At 28.3% G+C, this 25,347-nt stretch overlaps 1 protein-coding gene across 10 annotated transcripts in view; it reads left to right on the top strand.

Annotated features, from left to right (window-relative positions):
- Positions 1–1,989: 1,989 nt before the first annotated feature.
- Positions 1,990–25,347, top strand: part of LOC145941602 (uncharacterized) — a 296,529-nt gene continuing 273,171 nt past the window's right edge. For all 10 annotated transcript variants that reach the window (XM_083047761.1, XM_083047760.1, XM_083047763.1 and 7 more), the window contains exons 1-4: positions 1,990–2,104; positions 3,381–3,592; positions 6,770–7,015; positions 24,345–24,388. In XM_083047761.1, the coding sequence (XP_082903887.1) occupies positions 6,870–7,015; positions 24,345–24,388 (190 nt within the window). In that variant the 5' untranslated portion in view covers positions 1,990–2,104; positions 3,381–3,592; positions 6,770–6,869. The remainder of the gene's footprint in view (positions 2,105–3,380; positions 3,593–6,769; positions 7,016–24,344; positions 24,389–25,347) is intronic.

The following is a 25,347-nucleotide window of genomic DNA, read 5'->3' as shown; positions in this document are numbered from 1 at the left end:
CTGAACATCTTGTACTTAATATTGTCGGCATAATATTTATTCATTTAAAATTTATTTAAATTACATTTATCATTATATGTATTAATATAATAATATGTTATTATTACATATTATTACTTATACCTTATACTATTCAAAATAAATATTTTATATTTTATCCGTACGTGTATATTTATTTCATGTTATTTTATACATAAAAAATATTTTTTTTATATCTATATATGCGTGTGTGTGTGTGTGCGTGTGTACATATATTTATATGTATGTATGTATGTACATTATTCTATAATTTGAAGTGCATAATTATTACATTATTATTATTATTACATTATCTTTCAATAATCGCATCCGTGTGCTCAACGTATTAGTGTGTGTTCCTACATGAACGCTACACATATGCAATGCAAGAGAGACAAAGACAGAATAATACTCTCTCCTTGTCATGGATGTAGGAATAACTGGATGGAGCATATGAGAGGGGAAGTGAAGCCAGAGACGAGGGAGGGAAATTGCCAACCAAGATGGCGGCGACAGATGATTAAACGAGCAAGGCGATACTCAACCTCATTTTATATTTAAGATTATCTTAAGTTAAGATGCTGTGTAGAACATTTTACAATTAAATGGCTACAGAATATCTGAAGATAAACTTAAGATGATTTTAAAGTTGTTTTAATTAATAATAATGAATTAAAATAATAAACCATTAAAATTAGCGTATAAATTAAATTATGTATAACTTATTAATATCATCTATAAATAATATAATTTATAAATAATATAAGTATTATAAAAATAATAAAAAGGATAAAAAGTTAAATCAACTATACTAAATAAGTATATATTATGTTTTATTTGTAAAACTATTATAAACAAATAAAATACACTATAAAAGATTTTATTGTCCTTTAAATAAAACAAGTTTGTTGGCCGCGTGTCTTTCGCTTAATATAACATCTTTAATAAGTGAACGTCCTATTGAAAGAAAATTCTTCTGACGTAACGATACTAGTACGCTTTGCATCTGCGCAATTCGTTTATTTTTTCTTTGAATTGTTTGTCGAAGAGTTTTAATTTTATGTTTGTACATCACCCTTGTATTTTCTAAAACTGTCTTCAGGAAAACTTTCCGAGGAGAATTTTCAGTAAATGATGGGGACACAGATGTATCTACTGTGACTCGTTTTGGTGTAGTTGCCATGAAACATTCCGTTTCTAACGCTACTTCAGTTTCTACACAAAAAAAATAAATAACACTTTAGTACATAAACCATGACAAAAATTTTATTCTATATTTAATATACATATATATTTCGAACTGACACATGACGCATACACGCACACGCACGCGCACATGTCATATAAAATAAAATTATGTATCTCTCAATGTACTCTTTGATTTTATTTAAATATGAAGAATCCTTTTAGGCTCTCAATATCAAATATATATATGAATATAGACTAGCTATAGAGCCGAACGCGGATGTCAGTGTATCAGTTATTATATAAATTGTCAGCAATTATTTAAATTTATTTCAAATTAATCTGTTAATTTCTTAAATAATTAATTTTGTTTTGACTTTAATTTAATTTATTTTAATTTTACATTATATATTTATATATTATTGTTTTTGTTTTATTGTTTTACTATTAATTATCGTTTAATTATTTTAATCTTGTAAATAAAGTTTTTTATTCTATTTATCAAATCTTTAATATTTATAAATAAAAACATCGTAAAACCGTCGATGTTATGTCGCCAACTAATCAGGTTATATTAGAAAGAGACGGAACGTAACTTTATATTATTTGACTGTTTGCCTCTCACTCTACTCGTGCGGGTCCCCTTCCACTGCCAGCCATTCTATATGTCGATGTGTCCAACACAGTTGAGCATGGGCTAGCGGCAGCTGATTGTGAGTGCGGCCGAGCGTTTACGGAAACGGCCGAGACAACGAAATAGCAAGCGAGCCTGCGAGCAGCGAGCAAGAAAGTCAGTCGCTCCGTGCGCGTCGTATTGTATAGATGGGAAGTTCGCATCCCGTGCGTAGAACGTCTAGTCGCCTAGTCTCAGCTGTCGATCGGTCTTGCCTCGTGATAGCCAGTAAGTAATATTTTATTGTTTCTTATGTATGCATAAACTCTAGAAAATTACTTTTTTTATAAAAAAGGCACGCGTTAGTTAAACGAAATTGTTAATTGTTTCATCGTTATTTCTCTTGATTCGCCAAGCCTTTCTTCGTTCTCTCGAAAAGGTCAAAATCTAACAACAAACCGTTCCGAGATATTTCGACTTATCGTATTTACAAAATGATTTTTCGGCTTCGTATTTTCGGTTGACATCGTTTATCGATAGGCTATTCTAAATTCCCGAAATTTTAATAATGTATTGTTTCTAATGATTCTTATACTGACAAACGTATAACTATAAGAAAAGATAAACAATTGTTTAATTGATTTTCAAATGTTCTGGTATTGAACCTGCTATTCAACGGATTTAATTGAACTCGCCGTCTCCTTAGTTTGATGATAATGAAGTATTATGACTGCCTTCGCATGTTTGGCACAAACTTAATTTGCATTTTACGACGAAATAATCGTTGCAGAAAGATAATTAATGCACAATTTTAATCGTTTGACCGTTTGGATTTTATTTTCAACAGATAAATGTAAAAGTTGATTACAGAAATAAATCAAATGTTGTCCTTGATGATATAAATAACATTGACATTCCTGAACCGTTGTTGACAATATTTTGCATTGAAATCTCGATTCGAACGACTGTATGTGATTATCATCGTTCTTCTCATTGTTATTAAACCTTGATTTGCTTTTTTTGGAAATATCGCTTAGAGATGCTCGTTCTAGAACTTGACATCGGCATTGCAAAAACTCAATTATAGTATCTGTCGTTAAATTTTCTAACATTTCAGTATGCTCTTCTTTGTGTCTTTTTGTGCTATTCAAATTCTTTTTCATTAAATTGCGGTAATTAAAAAAAACATGTTGCTTGCAAATAACTCTTATTTCATTCTCGTAATATTTTCTTAACAATTCCCATACACTTACATAATTTTGATTGAAAATCTCAATTGACTATTTTATCACTAAGAGATTATTCCGAATAAGTCTTGGCAGTGTACCAAGCAAAATTCGTGCCCCGTGCACAAATATTTAATCTCAACGAAAAATTAATTTTCGTTGGAATCGACGCATCAACATCCGCGTACGGCTCTTATAGCCAATTGATTTCTAAATATTTATATTGACTATTTTATATTTAAAATGTAATTCCGAAATTCAGTCTTGGCATCGTACCAAGCAAAATTCGGCTTTTCCGGCTAATTTATTATCTAATATATATTAATGATATATTGCAGATTTTGCACTGTAAGGCCAAAGGGGGCACGATATTGGTGCGCAGATTCAAGATGCGTAGTCGATTTTGCATCCCTTGAAAGTGATCGTGACGATCTTTATTTTGACAGCGTGTGCATGCTTATAACAAGGCGATTAAAACTGGACAGGTGCACGAAGAAGGATGTTATCTGATGCTACATAATGTAAACAGAGCAAATGTGACACCACCAATGTAAGTAGATTTCGTAAGATTCTATGTTTCAATCGTTCTTGTATCGGTATCACTTCTTTTACATGAGGTTTTTTTCGATATCTATTTGGAAATTAATAAAAATAGTAAAGTTATGCCAATAATATATCATTATAATGCTTATTAATTAGGGGAAAATATGCTAAATCGTACCGTTCGTTAAATCGTATCTCTACTGTATTTTGTAATCAGAGTTAAAATATTTTAATGTGTTAACGCTGTTGTATTGCAGCTAGCCTCCCTCGAATGCCGCAATGTTTGTTTTTTTCTCAAGCGATCCGTTACTGAGTTTATAAATTTATTTTGCGTGATTTTCATGTAATATTCGGCACCCCGTGCTTAAGCTATCACATTGAGAAAGATAAGCAATTAAACTTATTATTAAATCATTTTTTCATCTTATTTAATCCTATAATGGAACTGTTGAAAAATCGGCAAAAAGTTTCAAGATTATTTTTTTATTCACAAATTTTTATTCACAAGGCAAGTTCGGTAAAACGTACCACTAACTTTTTCCTATATCGTACTGCTATGATTTACTAAATTAATTTTTTTATTTAGGCATTGGTTTTTTTACTCTATATTTAGATAGACAATTGAAGAAAATGTTATCAAATTTTACAATTATATTGAGGTAATACTTATTTATATTTTGTATGATACAAAAAGTATTTTTGTTAAATTTTTTAAGAAAATTTATAATTATAAATATGACATTTTCTTATAGATATGTTTTGTTGCAGACTGAGAACTTTCGTAGAAAATGGAACTTCATTTTTGTTAGAATATTTTAATTTTATTGTTAGAAGCATGATTTAAAAATTCATGGGTACAATTCAGCAAACCGGCGTATTGTAAATCGTATTAGATATTTTTTTTTAATTTTTATTTTACGATATGAAACAATGATAAATTTGTGTTAATGTTTCGCGTATATTGTTGACAAAAAACCATAGTTTCAAATAAATAAAAAAATTTTGTCACTTTTTTGATAGTTTTATTGCAATTTTAATATTTACCTTTGGGAGTACGATTTAGCATACTTTGTCCTATATACACTCGACCATACAAACAAGAAAAACGGTACGTTTAAAAAAAGTAGTAAAAAAATTGTGAAAGTTCAAGAATTAAATACTCAGCTAATAATTATGATATCAAGGTGTTTAAAAAACGAAAATAAAGCTTGTCCTGAAGCGATGCAAATCGTGCCGGGCATCTCGCGTAAACAAGTCCGAGTAGGATATTCACGGGGTTTTCGCCGTTTCGGCACTATTTCCTCGGGAATCGGAGGGTATCCATGAGGATTTCCCCGCATAAAAGAAAGAAAAGATAAAAAAAAGCACATTCTAAAGAGAAAAGTTTGAATTTCAATTTTTTTTATCCCATTGAGCTATCTACATCAATTGATTCACACTGTGCAATTCAGGAAAGTGGACTTTCTATCAGTTTTGCAGGTTCTCACTCTGTCATTCGCCATTGTAAAACTAATCATTCCACGTAATGGCACTAAAATTTTCTCAAACTACAGACTTCAAGCTTTATTTTTGTTTTTTAAACACCTCGATATTATAATTATTAGTTAAGTTATAAATTTTTAAACTTTCACAATTTTTTACTACTTTTCAAGTGTACAACTTTTTTGGCTGTGTAGTTTATATTATATAATAACATTATTAAAATATAATATATTAATATATTAAAATAATCCTTTTCTAAAAAAGGCATGTAAAGTCGATACTCGCATCCCAGCAAACCACAATATGTAACATAGACATGTATGTAATATTACACGACTGTCATGAATGTTACATGTAATATTACTTATACAGGTAAATGTTACGTTCTGGTACAGCTCTATGTCAGCAACTTTGAGATGTATCATTTATATGTTAAATATATTTCAAATGATATGTTACTGTAACATAACATAGACATATGTATTACATATGTTTTCATATTATGTAATGTAATATAAACGTATATATATTAGATATTTTCCTGTAATGCAATATAAAATAAATGTATATATTACATACTTCTATATGTCATGTAATATAACATAAATGTATATGTTATGTTTATGCAAAATATATATATAAAAATAAACATTTTCTATGTACTTATATTTTAATTTAAAATGTTATAAATATTTATTGTAGATAAAAGGATATCTTTATCTATAACAAATATTTATAAACATATTGAATTAAAATATAATAAGTAGATAGAAAAATAGTATTTATTTTTATCTGCGAAACAGTTAATTTTTAAAATAATTAAGTCATGTTTTTTTAATTTTAAATTCAAATACATATACATATAATATATATACGTATATAGCTATATATATTTTACATTCATATATCACGCACATATTTCAATAAACAATGTAATATTCATAATTATAAGAAAATATATTTCTTTATTTTTGTGATTATAGTTTCTAATATAATTTGTAGTACTTTTATATTTTAATATATTAAATATTTATATATTTTAATAATGTGTTAAATATAATATATTTATACATATACGGAGTGTCTCTAAACTGGCGATAAAGATTTTAATTATAAATTCTTTGTAATATTTTGAAGACAAAATTTCTAACACGAAAATGTCGAGGATATAGCATTTTTCAAATAGGAAAAGTTTAAAGATTATGAATTCTACAATAATTTCACTATTGCCAGTTACGATTCCATGAATCGGATGCTTTTGATAATAGTATTATTGTAAAAATATTCAAGATTTCATTAAAAATGTATTTCTGTTTCTCCGTAATGAATCATAAGAACAGTTAAAAACGTTTTTATTCCATAGTTTAATATATCGATATTGATATGTGTCAGTTGTCATATTTAGCTGTCTCCACGATGAAATTATAATCAATAAAAACAAAGTTATTTGACATGGAAGCACTTTTACCACTTATCATTTTGCTATCTCTGAGCACACAAAAGTCTAGCTCGTCATTCGTAATCTTTAAACTTTTATTATTTGAAAAATACTATAGCCCCGATATTTTCGTATTAGAATTTTTGTCTTGAAATATTACAAAGAATTTGTCATTAAAATCTTTATCGCCAGTTTAGGGACATCCTGTTTATATGTGTGTATATACTGTAAATAATAAAATATACTTATTTTACAAAATTGTAGGAGAGTTTAAGAAGAAAAACCGTTGGTATCTAAAATTGAACCTACCTTTAGAAAAGGACAAATCGACATTAACAACGTTAATCTGTAAAATGCGAACTAGATGAGGCAAATTCAGAAAGAATTTGGAGTATACCTATCCATTACAGACATAAAATCCTTCAGATATGAAAACGGTAATGACAGTATAGTGGTGATAATAGTGCTGTTACGAGATCATCGAAAATTGGAGGAACACAGCTGCCAACGGTGAGTAACCTTCATGCAAATATATCTAACGTCGAATATATAAAGTTGCATGTAAAAGGACGTTGAAGTAATGGCTCGGATCTCAAACGAGATTTGTTTGATACTGAGATTTGTTTGATAACTTGAACGGATTGATTTTGCATTCGCAAACGACAATGTCCCAAGTATTGTACATTGCGTTGTAATGAGAAACGATTGATAAATATTTATGTATTTTTTTAATTTTTAAAAGTAAATATTTCTCATCAAGTTAGGAAAATAAAATATTAAGTTTAACTCTTTCGCTACGGCTGAGCTAGACACAGTCTCTGCCACTTTATACACAGCCCTGCCACGGAACGCGCGTTATTGATAATCGAATGCGCGACTGATGTATGTTGCTTTGCACTAAATAACTTATTTATATTTATATTTATATTGAAATTTATTTAGTATATTACAAGTAATAATTAATTATGTTAGCGTGATTGTTTCTTTATACTATGCAATTCATCAAAATTGTGTAATATAAAATAATAGCTAATAAAATATAACATTTTTATTTATTTATATGCAATAAACTAGAAAGAATTACAATAATATAACATTAATACTCTTATAAAACTCTTACACACACACACACACACACACACACATTTATACACTACCGTCAGAAAGTTTAAGACCAAAAAAATTTGTTAATTTTATTTATTATTTCTTTCTAAAAAATAATGCAAGCTATTTTTACTTTTATGGTGTTGTAACATGATCTTCTAGCTATTAATAAAAAAAAGAAACAATCAGCGGAATATCATATTTTAACGTGTAAAAATAAATTATTCTTTCGAGGATCTTTATTTATTACTTTGGTCTTAAACTTTCTGACGGTAGTGTATATATATATATGTATATATATATATATATATATAAGAATTAATTATTTACATTAATAAAAATAAACAGATAAAGCAATCCAAATACTAAAATACTTATCATATTTATTTAATATTATTGTTTATTATTATAATTTTCAAGTGAATACACAGTAATATAGTGTTAATATTACAATTTTTATTACTTTTACATTATATTACCTTAGAATAATGAACTTGATTTATATAATATATATCTTATCTTTATATTTTAATTATATGCATACATATAACTCATAAACTAAAAATAAGAAACGAAAAACACATTGAAAACATGACAAATACACTTTTTAATTATTTGCGAATAATTTTATTAGTTGACAAGTCAGAAGTTTCATCTTTTTTAGGAAAATATCTTTTTATAATAGGTTTTGCACCTTGTAATAATTGTGCTAATGATAAAATTTGGTCTCCTATTAATTTAATATCAGATACTTTTTCAACGTCAAGATATATAAAAGACATCATCTGTAAAATAAATACATAATTCATAAAAATCAATAAAAAATGATACAATAATATTTTATTACGAAATTTAAAGATTTTTAATATAATTTACTTGAATTTTTCACATATCCTTTTATTTCCATATTTTTTCCTTTCTCGAAACTATCATTAGCTTCGTAATCAGCAATTTGAATTTCTAATTTGTAATGACCATCTGTAATTGATCCAGTACCAATAGTTTTAAAACTATTTGAGAAAGTATTAAATCTTGTTTTAACATATCCTCGTATAACTGAAAAATATTTTATTTAAAAGTATTTATTTTAAGAAAATGTAATAGAAGAAAACATACATAAATATAAGAACATACTATATATGTATATGACAATATTAAATCATATATGATATATTTAGAATTACTTACGAACACATGAATTCAAGTAATCCGGAATATTTCTATCAATTTAGGTTGAACTGCGTGAATTATCTTTTTAAGGTCAAAAGAACCCAAATTATTAATAATAGTATTTGAAGGTATAATAAGTCCGTAAGAAAGAGTTCCTTGATTAAACTCCGGTAATTTCGTTTTTTTAGCTTTCACTATATCAATTTGAATAATCTGTAAAGTACATAAAGTAATATTAGATTAGAAAGTAACATATATGTAATTATTATTATTATTGTATATATTAAATTAAATAAGAATAAAAAGTATATTTAAGTATATTCAAAGTAAACAATAATATATAAATATTAATAGTTGTTAAAGATAAATAATATCTTTCTTAAAAAATTTATTAATTACTCGATTTGGTTTTCTGTGAAACTGAATCCGCTCGATTTCAGCATTTTATACCACTATTTGAATTCGATGACGACTATTATTATTTAAAATAAATTTTAGCAATCGATAATGTTGTGCTTTGCCAACAATTTTCGGACCATCAATCTCATCAATGAAACCAATAACCTCTCTAAAAAAGATTTTAAAATCATCTTTTTACTTTTCAGAAAATTAAGAAATTTAAATATATATACATATATTTACAGGATATCTCACCTTTGTACAACATTTTATTAGCGTATGCTAGAAGTAAAATAGAATAAAAAATTCTAATACAAAAATGTTGAGGCTACAATAGTTTTTTAATTATAAACCATCAAAATTTGTCAATGATATAGCATAGAATTCGCGCGTCCGTAACTAAACATACACGCCTATCGATCTGTCATCTGTTATTGATTTTTTCAAGGTAGTGTGATATTGATTTTTCTGCACAGCTTATTTTATTTTAAAAATAATAAAACCAATAATAGATGACAAATCGGTACGCGTATACATGTGTAATTCAGTGCGTGTATATCATTGGCAAATTTTGATCGCTTATAACTCAAAAACTGTTGCAGCCTCAACATTTTTGTATTAGAATTTTTTATTCTATTTTTTACCTCTAGAACACACTAATAAAATATTGTACGGAGGTTGTGAGACACTATATGTACGCACACACACACTTATATACATTATATAAATAATGGATTAGAATTTATTAACTACTGAGATACAATATTTATTTTTTAAAAAATAAAATGTGCAGATAAATAAATATAAATGCGTGTGTATTTTTTATTATATGAATTAAAATAAATAAAAAAGTTTACACAGTGGAATCCTCAAGTTTAATTGGTTTTAACATCTCATCTATCGCAAAAATAATCATCTCTATTTCAATATTTTTATTTGAAATAATATCTTGTTTATTATTCAACGTTCTATAAATTAACATGCAAGATATAAATATCAAACATTAAAATATGTTGCATAAAATGATGTACAATATATAATTATAAAAATAAAATAAATAAAATATTATAAAAAAAAATTAATATTAATAAATTAATAAATAAATTGATAAATAATCAATAATATTAAATAAATATTAATATTAATATTAATATTAATAAATAATTAATATTAATAAATTATTTAATTTTTATTTTAAAAATTAATAAATAAACAATAAATATGGACAGATAAACAACAATTGCCAAAAATATCTTCTTTTAATGATCATTATTTTTCCTAAACCTTTTAAATTAATTTTAAATTAATTTTTTTACAAAATTATGTGTCAAATATTTAATTATATGTTGATTTAAACATATATATACATATATATATATATGAATTGACAAAAAAAGAAAAGAAATATATCCTTTAGTATCAACTTTCCGTTCCTTTTAGTGTTTCGAACGATACCGAGACTGATCTCGGTCTCGGCATCGAGACCGAGACGAGACCGAGACGAGACCGAGACGAGACTTAAAACTTGAATTCGAGACTAAGACGAGACCTTTTTATGACGAGTCTCGGCGATATCGAGAGTCTCGTCGAGATTCTCGAATTTTGTGATATTTTTAATCTGAAATATTTTTAATTAAAAATTATTTTTAAATTAATTATTTATTTATTATTTTGGTGCAAAAAGAATTTACTTTAAAGTAAGTATTTTTAAATATAAATTCAATTTATACTAAAATGAAATGGAATTCTTTTCATAATTCTATTAGATATAAAATTGGTTCTTCCTATAAAGAAGTATGTGACATATAATATGTGCAAAATCTAAATCTCTATGTTAAATATGAAAATATATTATACTTAAATTAGGCGCCTTCGCCACAGAACAGTCTCCATAATTGAATATCGTTTTTGGAAATGAAGATTAAATATAAAAATATGTCCAGTTCGAAAACCGAGAGTACGGAATAATCGGTGCCTAATTCGTCGATGTTGAGTGTATTGAAAAAATATTTCTTTTATTTAATAGATAAAGACAAGGTAAAATTCGGAAAATATTTAATATACAAAAGTGAAAAGAAAGTAAAAAAATTTATAAAAATGAAAGACTCAAATACAAGTGACTTAAAAGAACATTTGTTATCTTGTCACCCAAAAATTTACAATAATGCTTATAAAAAGAAAATAACGCTACCGCAACTGGCACATGGATAACTGATGATTAATCAAGCATTTTAATAGGTAGCGTAAAAATGTAAAAATAATTTAAGTATAATATCTTTACGTTTAACATAGGGATTTAGATTTTGCACATATTATATATATGTCACATGCATTTTTATAGAAAGAACAAATTTCATATCTAATAGAATTATGAAAAGAATTCCATTTCATTTTAGTATAAATACTATAAATTAAATTTATATTTAAAAATATTTTCATTAAAGTAAGTTCTTTTTATAGACAAGAAATGTACAATCCTGTTATCTCAAAGCGAATTTTATGATTTGGTTGTCAACTGGCTATGCATCAAATATTTGCCTTTTAATTTTTTCGAAAATGACGCTACACTTATTATGATTATCGAGACCGAGAATCTGGATTCGAGACTGAGACCGAGACGAGATTGTCATATTCGAGACCAAGCCGATACCGAGACGAGATCGAAATTTTCGAGACCAAATCGAGATCGAAACGAGACTTGAGCTAATCTCGTCTCGTCTTGGCGAGACCGAATCACTAGTTCCTTTGATTTATCTAAAATAATTATATACATAGTATGTATTAATTAGCACTCATCACTTGAAAAATAAGTAACCGCTCATAAAAACATACAAACAGATAAATGTACAATATTATAAATCAAGAGACACAGTAGTGTTTCGCGCTAAGTCAGGCGTAGCGACGAGACGGACCGTGTATCTTTACGCAAGTCATTTATTTGAGAGTACCTCAGATTATTGGTCCTCAGTAACGGCTGAACCGATTGAGTTCTTATTAAGTTTAATCAAAAACTTGGGATTAAATTATATAATAAAATGATCTTTATTATTACTCTATAAATATCATGAACGGAGATATCATCATGTAAAATATTGATGTTAGAATTTTTCATTAAAAAACGTCGGAAAAATTTACGACTAAACCGTTTGACAAGAGATGACATCAGTGACACTCGCGTATCGATTTTATGAATCGCGACCGTAATTCAATAACCTTTTTATTGTGTGAAAATGATGACAGATGCTTGATAGATGACAATGTGCTATAGATTTTAAAATTACGTCTACATGAGTTGTTTATGTATTGTAAACAATTATTAATAATAAATATAAATACTGCACTTGGCGCCCTTTTTTACATTTTTTTTTAAAAAAGGTAAATTTTTAAGGATTATATTTGTTCACACATGTATAATAATATTCATATAATTGTATATATACAGGATGTCCCATTTTTTAATTAGAACAGGCTAATATCTCGAAATGATAAGGTTTTTAAAAAAATGTTTTAGACAAAAGTTATAGGGTTTCAAGGGGTATAGATAAGATGGTGTTATTAGTTTGACTTTGCATAGTCGTTTGAAGGTCATATAAAGATCACCTTCAATTTTTTTAAATGAAACTTCCTATTTTTTATTACATATACTTGTAGCTTATCTCGTGAGCTTTCCAAAACATTATAATAAAAAAATTTTTTTTACTATTTTTCGAGTTGCAGGAGCTTCAAAGTTACAGTATTTTGACAAAGAATACAACATATCTTATGAAACATTCAGTTTTCAGTAATCTTATCTTAATACTTTTATATAGAATAATAAGATAAATCCATTGGTGTACAGAAAACACATTACTTTTAAGAAAAAATATAAGACTGCATATTGCGAGTTTTATACTTTTTCTTAAAAGCAACTATGTTTTCTTTACACCAATGAATTCGTCTTATTATTCTATGCATAAAAATATTAAGATAAGATTACCTAAAACTAAATAATTTATAAGATATTTTGTATTCTTCGTCAAAATATTATAACTTTCAAGCTCCTGTGTAATTCGAAAAATAGTCAATAAAAAATACTTTATTATAGTGCTTTGGAATGCTCTCAAGATAAGCTATACAATGAAAAATAGGTTGTATGTTTTATTTAAAAAATTGAAGATGATTTTTACGTAATCTTCAAACGATTATGCAAGGTCACACCAATAACACCATCTTATATCGTTCTCAAAACCCTACAATTTTTATCTAAAACATTTTTTTTCTAAAACTCTGTTATTTCGAGATATTAGCTTGTTAAAATGAAACATCCTGTATATTGTACATTTATATTATAATATTATCTTTGGGTGTAGTTCTGAAAACTGACTACCTCCGATTTAGATAAAATTTTGTGAAAAGCTTCCTTTTAGCTTAAAATGGATGCCTGTAAAGGGAATTTTGGCGACTCCTACAAAAAAGTCATTTTTTAACAAAAAATAGTAAAAAATATGGATAAACTTCCGAATACGACCCACGCCCGATTGCCATAAATTTTTGTAGAAACACTGTAAATGATGTCAAATGATTGTCCTTAAGCGGATTTTCACCGATACAAACATTTAATGCTAAAAATATTAAAATAACTTTCTATATAAATTATTGTCGGTAATTATATAGAATAGGGCCTTTTCACATGGGTACACACACACACGGGGGGGGGGGGTGCAAGGGGGCCTTCGGCCCCCCTCCCGCACCCTCCCCGCCGGTAGCCAGGGTGGACCTCGCTTCACGTTGTAAAGTACACCGGGTGTCCCATTTTAAAGGACCCACTCAAATATCTCAGAAACACTGCGTTAAATCAAAAAATGTTTCCTACAAAAGTTGTAGGGTTTCGAGGGGGACATACCATAGTAATATTCATATGATTTGGGCGGCATCTCCAAGGTCAAGTAAAGGTAAGAATAAATTTTTTAAATGGAAACCCATATTTTTTATTATAACATCTTTTTCTACTAATTAATTTGAACAACTTTTATCTGAAGCATTTTTTTATTTTCTTCAAAATTCACCTTCTCACCTTCAAATTCTCACCTTCACTTGACCTTGGAGATGCCGCCCAAGTTCAAATGAATACGAGGGTTGTCTGAAAAGTTTCCGACCTCAACATGAAGATGGCAGAACTCGTAAACAAAAGTTGGGGAATGTGTTTGCGCATGCTTTGAAAGGTACTCACCAAAATTTCAGCCATTTTGGACGCGCAGTTGTTGTTTGACAATCATTTGAGTGAGTCGATGTGAGTGTTTTTGTGAAAATGGAAAAAATCGAGTATCGAGCTGTCATTAAATATTTGTTTTTGAAAGGCAATACGCCTACGCAAATCAAAGACGAGTTGGACGCTGTGTACGGGGACTCTGCACCATCATTTACCACCGTGAAATTTTGGGCTGCTGAATTTAAACGTGGCCGTACCAGCTTGGGTGACGATGAACGTTCGGGACGTCCAAAAACTGCAACCACTGACGATAATATCGCTCAAGTTCACCAAATGGTGCTAGACAACCGTCGAATTAAAGTTAGAGAGATAGCAGAGGCTATGAACATGTCCAAAGAACGTGTTTGTCACATATTGAATCAAGATTTAGGCATGAGAAAGCTGTCCGCGCGTTGGGTGCTGCGTTTGCTCACTTTGGACCAAAAACGTGTTCGAATGAACATTTCCAACGCTCTGTTGGCGCAGTTTAGGCGCAATAAATCAGAGTTTTGGCGCCGATTAATTACTGTAGATGAAACTTGGATACACTATTATACTCCAGAAACAAAAACACAGTCAAAACAGTGGACTGCGAAGGGGGAATCGGCTCCAAAAAAAGCAAAGGTTGTTTCTTCGGCGGGGAAAGTGATGGCAACTGTTTTCTGGGATAGTCATGGAGTTATCTTAATCGATTATCTTCAAAAAGGAAAAACCATTACAGGAGCATACTACGCATCAGTACTTGACAAGCTGAAGGCAGAAATTGCGGAAAAACGGCCACATTTGCAGAAAAAAAAAATTTTGTTTCACCAAGACAATGCGCCGTCTCACACCTCAGCGGTTGCCATGGCGAAAATCCACGAATTACGGTTTGAACTGCTTGACCACCCTCCTTACTCACCAGATCTAGCCTCAAGCGACTTTTTTTTGTTCCCTAAGCTAAAAGTTGCGCTCGGAGGACAGAGATTTTCGTCGAATGAGGAGGCCATCACCTTCGTAAACAACTATTTTGCAGAGAAAGACGCCGAATACTATTTGGACGGGTTGAAGAGATGGGAGCATCGCTGGGAGAAGTGTATAAACTTACAAGGAGACTATGTAGAAAAATAAAAATTAATTTGAAGAAAAAATGTCTTGTATCTTTGTTAGGTCGGAAACTTTTCAGACAACCCTCGTATTACTATGTTATGTCCCCCTCGAAACCCTACAACTTTTGTAGGAAACATTTTTCGATTTAACGCAGTGTTTCTGACAATGAGATATTTGAGTGGGTCCTTTAAAATGGGACACCTGGGATGCCTAAACACAGTGAATTCCAATAGACAATCAATAAAGATATATTCAAATAACATAACACATTTAATACCAAATATATATAAAGCGTCCTAAGATATACAATATACATATATAAAGAATCCTAAGAAATACATAAATAGAATAACAGAACGAAAACATCAACAAGAAACAATTTATATTATTCTTTTTTTAGCCAGAATATACATTTTTAATGACTTCAATTAATTTTTTTAATGGATCTAATTTATGTTTTTTTACATCTCGCCTCCACAGAAACTCACACAAATGATCAGCCATATTGTCTTTCGTAATTTGTAAATCGTAAATAGACAATAATTTATACAGAACATTATTTTAATATTTTTAGCATTAAATGTTTGTATCGGTGAAAATCCACTTAAGGACATTCATTTGACATCATTTACAATGTTTCTACAAAAATTCATAGCAATCGGGCGTGGGTCGTATTCGGAAGTCCACCCAAAAATATAATAAGGTAAATAGGAGAGAGAGATTGTCTTGACCTTGACAAAATATGTTAAGGTTAGGTTAGGTTAGGTTACTGTTCTGAATATACTCCGAAAAGTTTTAAGTTTTGTTTATGGTTTATTAAATTGTTATTAACAATTAAATCATCTTTCCACGCGAAGCGAGGTTCCACCCAGACCTATGTGTCTAGTTTTTTGGTAGTGGGGCCCCCCGCAGGGGGGCGGAACCCACTGTGTCCACGCATACACTTTTCCACGCGAAGCGAGGTTCCACATGGGTTTGCAACTTTCCACGCGAAGCGAGGTTAAACCCAAACCTATGTGTCTAGTTTTTTGGTAGTGGAGCCCCCCGCAGGGGGGCGGAACCCACTGTGTCCACGCATACACTTTTGCACGTGAAGCGAGGTTCCACATGGGTTTGCAACTTTCGAAGCAAAACAAGGTCCACCCTCATCACTCTCTGCTTTCAGCGCGAAATGAGGTCTATATTTGCGAAATTCGACATGGGTTTGCAACTTTTCACGCAAAGCGAGGTTCAGTCCCATCGCCCCCTGCTTTCAGCGCGAAACGTGGTCTATATTTGTTCACACGTGTACTTTACAAGATAAAGCAAAATTCTGATTCATCCCTGGGACATAGGTTTGAGTTAGATTATATTTTTTGTTAAAAAATGACTTTTTTTATAGGAGTCGCCAAAATTCCCTTTACAGGCATCCATTTTAAGCTAACAGGAAGCTTTTCACAAAATTTTATCGAAATCGGAGGCAGTCGGTTTTCGAAACTTTATTCTTATCTTTAGTATTATTAAATTTAAGAATTAGTATATTTTATATTAATATATTAATAATATATTAATTATTTTATATAAATATAATATATTAATATATTTATTCAACATATTTACCTTGAATTTGCTTTGAATTATTTTTTGACAATATTATACGACTTATAAGTAATATCAGATGTTTGTCCAATAAGAATATTTATGTAGTCCAACTTGTGCACAAGATGTGATCAATTACTGCAAATATTAAAATCAATTTTTTAAATACACGTTTAATATATTTATTACTTAATTTTATAAATTTAATTATATATATATATGTATCGTCACGTCAGCTGACCAACAAAACTCGTCGTAGATTCAAGACAGTCAATCAAAAACATCAAAAATTAATTGTGATAAGGACGTACTCTTCTCGCTCATATGCGTTACACACGTTAACTTAGAAATCGTTCTTTTACAATATACTTTTATTGGAACTGTATACGTTCACATCACCAAAATGAGTCAACATTAGATGCACAAATATTCATATGTGTTATTTTGTTGTTATGGAAACTTTATTGCTATGAGACTTCTGTAAAAAAAGAATGACGAATTTCTTATTAATTACTATACAGACGAACTTCATGCACTACACACGCACTTTTCACATCAATAGAAGATTTCTATTTATTCTTTTTTATCTTTCCTTATCTTGTAGTAAAACTAAGAAACATATATATGTATATACATATATCACATCCGTTTATTAAAAAATTTGTTGGTTTTACATGTAAAATAAAGAATAGTAAAAAATAAAAAAAAATAAAAAGGTAAATAATAAAAAAACTAAAATGTTCCAATAATGTAGAAAACGTGTGTGTGTGTATATATACAGGGTGTTCAAAAAAGACCGGAACCCCTGAATAACTCAGAATAATCGAATTCTAAGAAGAAAACACCCCAGACAAAAGTTGTAGGGTTAAAGAAAAGGGACTTGATGGTGACCTAGAACTTGACCTTGAGATCAAGTTTAGAGGTCATTCGAAGGTCAACTGGAATTTTTTAAATAGAAACCCCCATTTTTTACCCCGGATTCGGAAAGAGCGGGAAATTTTACGTTCAGAAAGGTACTTAAGTCATGGGTTAAGATGACCTTTAAGGGTCAAATTGTATAGGACAGAAGAATCTATCAATAACTAACTTTAATCATGTTCTAGGGGGAAAATACCCCAGACAAAAGTTGTAGGGTTAAAAAAAGGGACTTGATGTTTATCTTGAACTTGACCTTGAGATCAAGTTTAGAGGTCATTTGAAGGTCAACTCGAATTTTTAAAATGGGAACTCCTATTTTTCGTTCAAGCGCGAGCGTATACCCACTGCTCGTAGGTGATGTGCTCGGTCTTAAAACGGACTGTATCTTGAAAACTAAACGCTTGCCCATCTTGATCCTGGACTCGTTTTAAAGGAGAAAATTTCTACTTTTTTTAAAGATTTTTTTGAAGGAAATCGAAGATGTCTAAATTTGAGAAAAAATTGATTTCTATTTTGTTTTTTTGAAAATCTTAAATAAATTTTTACTTCCTCAAAAAACTGATTTTACAAAATTAAAGTATGTAAAAAAAACTTTTCAAAACCACATCTTATTTTATAAATCGTAGTCTACTGAAATTTATCAGCGTTTGAAGTTGGACGCGACGGCCCAAATGATAAAAATTCAAATCCCTGTTAATAAAGAGCCCGTTGGGCGTGGGCTAAAAGATTTGAGCAACAATTTTACTTTTGATAAAACTACAATTTCTGCAAATTTTGCGCCACAAAATTATTGCAGCAACATTTTGTAACATTTCTGCAATGTTGTAATTTTGCAAAGAAATATTTTTGCAATATTTTTGTATTGTTCGATAATCTCTTTTTGTTATATGTACGAACTCTGCTGAATGATAAGTAGATAATATGTATTGTAATGATAAGTCAATAACAGACATGTATTCTTCTCGCTTATCTTGCCATTTGATTGCAAGTAACTTGTTTGTAGAGCGGAAATATATTTCACCGTTTCTTAATTTTTCTTCCAATTTTGGCATATATTTCCGTCGTTGTTTTACTATACCTCAAGCATTTGTATTATTTTTATGAAGCAAATTAAACAATGTCGGACTAGTATACCAATTATCAACAAATAACATATGCCCTTTGCCTAAATATGACTCTAATGATGTAAGTACAATTTTGCCTGATATTCCAAGTGCTTTTTTATTTGATACATTAAAATTACATTAGAATTACATTAGAATTATAGCCTGTATAAATAATAAAAGCTTGAATATGTCCACTTTTACAATCGTACAAAACGAAAGATTTTATGCCGAATCTGTTTAGACGGAATATATACTGCTTAAAACTTAATCTTCCTTTAAATAACAATAAACTTTCATCTATACATAAATTACGAAATGGAAACAAATAATTTTTAAAAGATGCGCGGAGTTTATTAACAACTTCATGTATTTTTATCAATCGATCAGAACTAACTGTTGTAATGTCATTAAAGTGTAACATTTTTAATTAAAAAAACATATATCTGTCTCGAAACATAATCTGATTAAAAATATCTGTACGCAATCTATCTTTTGACTAGAATTCTGTATAATGTAATTTTTTTACTCGCGACATCAGTAATTTAATGGAAAAAAACCAGAAAATTTTATTTACTGTAGTTTCTTTTTCATAACTATTTGAGAAAAAACGTATGTTATTATTCATTGCATAGTGACAGTAAATATTTGCTTTTACTGCAATAAATGCGACTAATTCTTCAGAAAAAAAATAATTGAAAATAATCTAACGCAGTGGAAAACCAATAAAGATAAGATTTTATGCCAGAACCATTCATATCAAATTTGAATATTCTTAATTGCAAATTTGTATGTGATCTATTCATTTCCTCACATTCTGTTTCTTCTAAATATCTAAATTATCGACTTTGTTTTCCGATTCCGATGAATTCAATATTCGCCTTCGTACTTTATGTAAATTTTTTCTATTATTTAATGCAAGATGCGAACATTCTCTATCAACATCTCCCACTATTTTTGATTTTGTATCGCTTAATCATTTTTCTTTTATTACACTTATTGTTAGTATAACCATATTAGGACGAACAAGTCTACAAAATTAAAAGAAATAAAATAATTAAAAATAATACTACTAATACAACTACAAACTCAAAAGCAATAATATATACCTTAATGATACGTCGACAAACAAATAATTATTTTCTTCAAAGATTGTATCAATATACTATTAAGAAATGGAAGTATATCTTAATTGTGAACTCTTGGCGATCATACTTAATACTGTCGTTGAATATTTTTTTTTTTTTTTTTTTTTGATAAAACAAATGCAGACAAATAAAACATGAAAATATTTCTATGATGACAAAATATAATTTTAAAAAAATTATAAGCGATACAAATCAGAAATGAAAAAAGATATTGATAGAGAACTTTTTCATCTTGCATATTAAGTAATATAATAATAACAATAATACTTATAATAACAATAATATTAAACAATAATAATAATAATAATAATAATAACAGCAAAAATTTACGTAAAGTTTCCAATAATAAGATATTTAACGACATTATATATAATAAAAAGAAGCCACTTTAGTGACGTTTTGTCCCAAACAATCGTTTAGAGGGAAGTCATTGTAGTGATGTCTTGATCCAAAACATTGTTTAGAGGAAAGCCACTAGTGGCGCGTCATATTCAAAGGTTTAATATCTTATTCCATATACACTTACATTCAAATAATCTTGACAACATTATAACTTTGATTTTGTTAGCTTATATTCATGTCGTAGAGTTGAAACCATTTTTATCGTGTTTTGTCTTAAGGGACATCCACGAAAATTTTTTCATGTATATTTTTATGATTTTTTTTGCAGAATGGAATAAAACAAGAACAACATCCTTTCAATTGCTTTAAACTACCATTTTTTTGCGTTCATATTATTTATGAACAGATACACAAAATTTTAAAAATTGTAAGCTGTATTTTATCATATAAAATCGGTTTCAACTTTGCGTCGTGATAATATCTTCGGTTAACTTTGGACATTTCCGGAACATTATCGAACATTTTGAATATTCATTTATAAAACACTTCAATTAATAATAAACTCAAGTTTTTTTTAAGAGTAACCAATAAATTACAATAAAATTTATATATAAACTATCAAATTATGTGTATAAAAAAAGTTTTTTACTTACTCTAGGCGCAAAGATTATTGGTAGAACTTGCGGGAAGTAAAATTAAATTATTTGCGCGGCTATAGAAAATCACAGTGCAATAAAATTAGTTAAAAAACTTCATCGCAGAATCAAATATATTAGCAAATTATACTGAATCATGTTCATGATTTCTGTACGATTTTGGTAATTTTTATGTATATACTGTCAGTACTCGATAAATATTATTTATCAGAATATCAAGTTATTTTATGTTAATATTGATAAAATTTTGGTGTACAGAGATAATAAATATTATAGTTAATAATTTTAGCATGTCTCTGAAGAACTCTCAAGTGAGAAGAAAATAATTCTAAAATATCATTCAAATTCTTATCAGAAAATAAGATAAAAGAAGAAATAATATTATGCTATTAAACAATTAGCATAATTGTATTGTTATAATATTAATTTGTTATATATTTTATATCCTCTTAAATTGACTACGATAATGACAAAGAACATTTGTATATAAGCAATGGGAAAGATTTATTAATATATAGAAAAAAGAAAAATGTGCTTTAAATATAAAATCATTATAAAATTTTTTAGAAGTAAATAGAAATTAGTACGGTTTTGTTTCAAATGTATAAATTAAATAAAATCTGTCTAATAAAATCTCTCTTGAGAATACTATTGATTTTTCGATAATGTTCTATTTTAATATGTGTCGAATGTAATTGGAAGAATTAATATACGTAAAAATGAAATATAGCGTTTTGTTTGAATTAAATAAAAGTAGTTTTTCAAATTTTGAAAGTTTACCTTAAAAAAATAATTCTGTTAATACAGTGTTCCAATTAAAACATATTTTAGAGATATTATTTGAGATAATTATTTAGGATATTATTGCTCCTTATATTATAAAATATAAAAGATAAATAATTAAATATATCATCTGTGTGTATTTCAATATTTTGTACAAAAATATTTTTTTAAAAATATTTTGTTTAATTTATTTTTCATTGCATGTTTTTTTTATGGTCTCCATAAATCTTTTTAAATTATAACTCTTATCTGTACAATAATTACAGTAATTGTAAGTAAGTTTCTGAAAAGAAGAGAAAATAAATTATCAAAAATTTATTTTAAACTATTAGGAAAAAATATATATTATGTTTGTTTATTATTTTTTGGATGCTTTTTATATTATTTTTCTTTAAAGTACAATTTTTATTTAAATTATTTTTTGTACCAACTTATATTCTTCAAATCCTTCAGCTTTTTTGTCATTAATTGTTAATTTTTCTACTTTGAGAACAAGCTCTATACAAAAATTCATCGATTAACATAAAAATTAAATTGTTGATTCACCAAAGCTATTTGTGAGTTAAATTTAATATTAGTAATTAAGCAGATTTGTTGGACAGAAAGTTATATATGATATTTGTTCGACAGAAAGTTATATATGAAAGCAATTGTGTCAGTATGCTCATGGAACAAACTCTTTTATTATCAAATTTAATCATAGCAGCAAGTTATTTTGTGTAGTAAATTAATAATATAGAAAAATAATTTGAGTTCGAAAAATATAATTTAATAATTTTAATAAAAATAAAGCAATTATAATGATTGCTATATTGGAGATATAATAGATTTTTTTTATTCACTCTTTTTACCCCAAAATTGCTTTTTATGGTAATTAATTTAATTTTTAATTTTTAATGATAACTCTGTTAATTGTTATTAATAAATATGTTGTAAAGAAATTTGCTTTAAATTAATAACATTTATAATTTCAAATTTATTAATTTGATTTATTAATCAGGAAAGTTATTTTTTCAGTAAATAAACATAAACGATTCTTTAATTGATTACAATTTATTGTACATGCATATATGGGCATTCCGATATAAACTGCCAGTAGTGAAAATTTATAGTTTACGTTACGTATATTATAGATAGATTTTTCATACTGACAATGAGTACTGACAATGAGTGTAATTCCTGTAATGTTTTAACATGCGAAAAAATCCGTGGACAAGCAAAGCGTTTTGCGCGTAGCAAATGTCAACAAATCATGTTCGTATGTAATTATATTACATATAAAATTCGCCTTAAAATCCCCTAATCTCACACACTTTACGATCTATTTATCGCATGTTTAAAGCTTCTTTCATCGGCATGTGATATTCGTTAATTCTCCCTCTTTTCCTTAAAATGCATTTTAATTTTTTGAAAAGAATCTATCATAATGTTTTTTATAAGCAAAATTGATTTTATGGGAAATATTATTTTAAATTACAATTTCAAATTGCAAATATTTCAAATTACAAATATTATTATAAAATTATAAAATGCTTTAGAAATTGAATATTTTCTATGTCTTGGCTAGTTGTTGGTTAATTTTAATTTTGGTTTTTACATTTTTTGGGGGTACATTATTTTTTACGGGAAATTCTTTTTAAAAATTATTTTAGGTATAAAATAGATACATATACATACATATAATATAAATGGTATAAATGGTATAAAAGGTATAAATGGTATAAATGATATAAAAGGTATAAAAAGGCAAATCCTTAATTTTTAACATTTGATATAATATTTCTCGCCTATTTTCCCGTTGTAAAAATTCGAGGATTATTAATTTGATGGAACTTAGTAATCTCAAACCAAGAGATACCGTTCCGAAAAATTAGAATTAATTATCGTGCTTGGCTCTTAGGCCGAATTTAAGAATCACATTTAGTTATTAAATACTGAGAGCCGATAAAAATATTTCTTAATTTTGATATAATATTGTCGTAATTTTGCTTTCTTTTCATATAAAGGATATATAGTATATTGCTCGAAATAATCATAATCTTCGTCAGTAACCTGTTACTGATAAACACATTGCCTTGTGTTGATCCTCCAATGTAGCTTTTTTATCACTAGAACAACACGCGCGCGCGCAATTCTTCGGTTTTATGTTAAAAAAAATATATATTTTTGAAAAATAATGTAAAGTTTGTTTAAACTCGATTAATATTTTTTCACGGAAATTAGCTGTTAAAGCGTTAATTTCAACAATTTTGCTAATTAAATTTTAAAATAATACACACATATGTATAATGTATATACATAATTTGAATATTTTATTTTCAGATCAATGTGTACTGTGTACTACAACTCTGCTATTGTACGTATCGGTGAGTAAGAAATTGTTTATTTTATAACATTTCTATAGCGGTAATGGGAATGTATATAATATGTTGAAAATATTAAAATAATAATATGTTTCAAATAATATGTTATAATATCTTATTCGCGATTAATATTTTTTGACAAAAATCAACTGATAATTGTCAAAAATATTAATCGAATTTAAAATATTTGTAGGGAAGGCACGTCAAAGATAGCGAGCTGATATTAAATCGCAGTTTATTCATAAAGATTACAACTTAATTATACGGCTTAATCGTATACGCGGATTTTGCATCGGTGGCCGGCCGTCTGCCGTTAGCTTAGTCGAACCGTTCTGTTCGAGGGCAGGCGTGGAACTGCCTCTTTATCATTAACTAACTCTACACCCGAAATCGTCGGTGCATAAACAAACGCAGGCCGGGTCGACGGGACGCAGCGTCTTGAGTGTCGCGAACCTCTTGAAGAGGCAACGCGTCGCACTTAAAGTATCGCCGAGTTATATACTGTCCGCACGCGTGGTTTCAAGTGGCCCTATGCCCATCGATTCTCTACGTGCGTGGGAATGGCCCTATGCCTGTCGGTCTCGAAACCCTTACATATTATAACATCCCTTTCTAAAAACGGCATGTTTAGTCGATTCTCGCAAGTATTGTTGCATCTTTTCCGCGATACTGATTGACTGTTTCGATTTGCATTGTGCGTTACATTCGTAACATCGAGAGGCTGTCACCGTGAGGGTTAGTAATTTAACAGTTTGTTCAAAATAAAATAAAATAAAATAATATGTTTGAAATAATATGTTATAATACTTTATCCGCGATTAATATTTTTTGACAGAAATCAGCTGATAACTGTCAAAAATATTAATTGAGTTTAAAGTATTATAACCTATTATTTAAAACTAATATTATTTTATTTGATTTAATTTTAAACAAATTGTCAAACTGCTAATTCTCGCGAACAG

The sequence above is a fragment of the Prenolepis imparis genome, unplaced genomic scaffold (genome assembly GCF_030444845.1).
Source record: "Prenolepis imparis isolate NDT839.2.m4 unplaced genomic scaffold, iyPreImpa1.0 SCAF_10, whole genome shotgun sequence".
NCBI classification, from domain to species: domain Eukaryota; kingdom Metazoa; phylum Arthropoda; class Insecta; order Hymenoptera; family Formicidae; genus Prenolepis; species Prenolepis imparis.
This window is presented reverse-complemented; position numbering and strand designations above follow the sequence as displayed.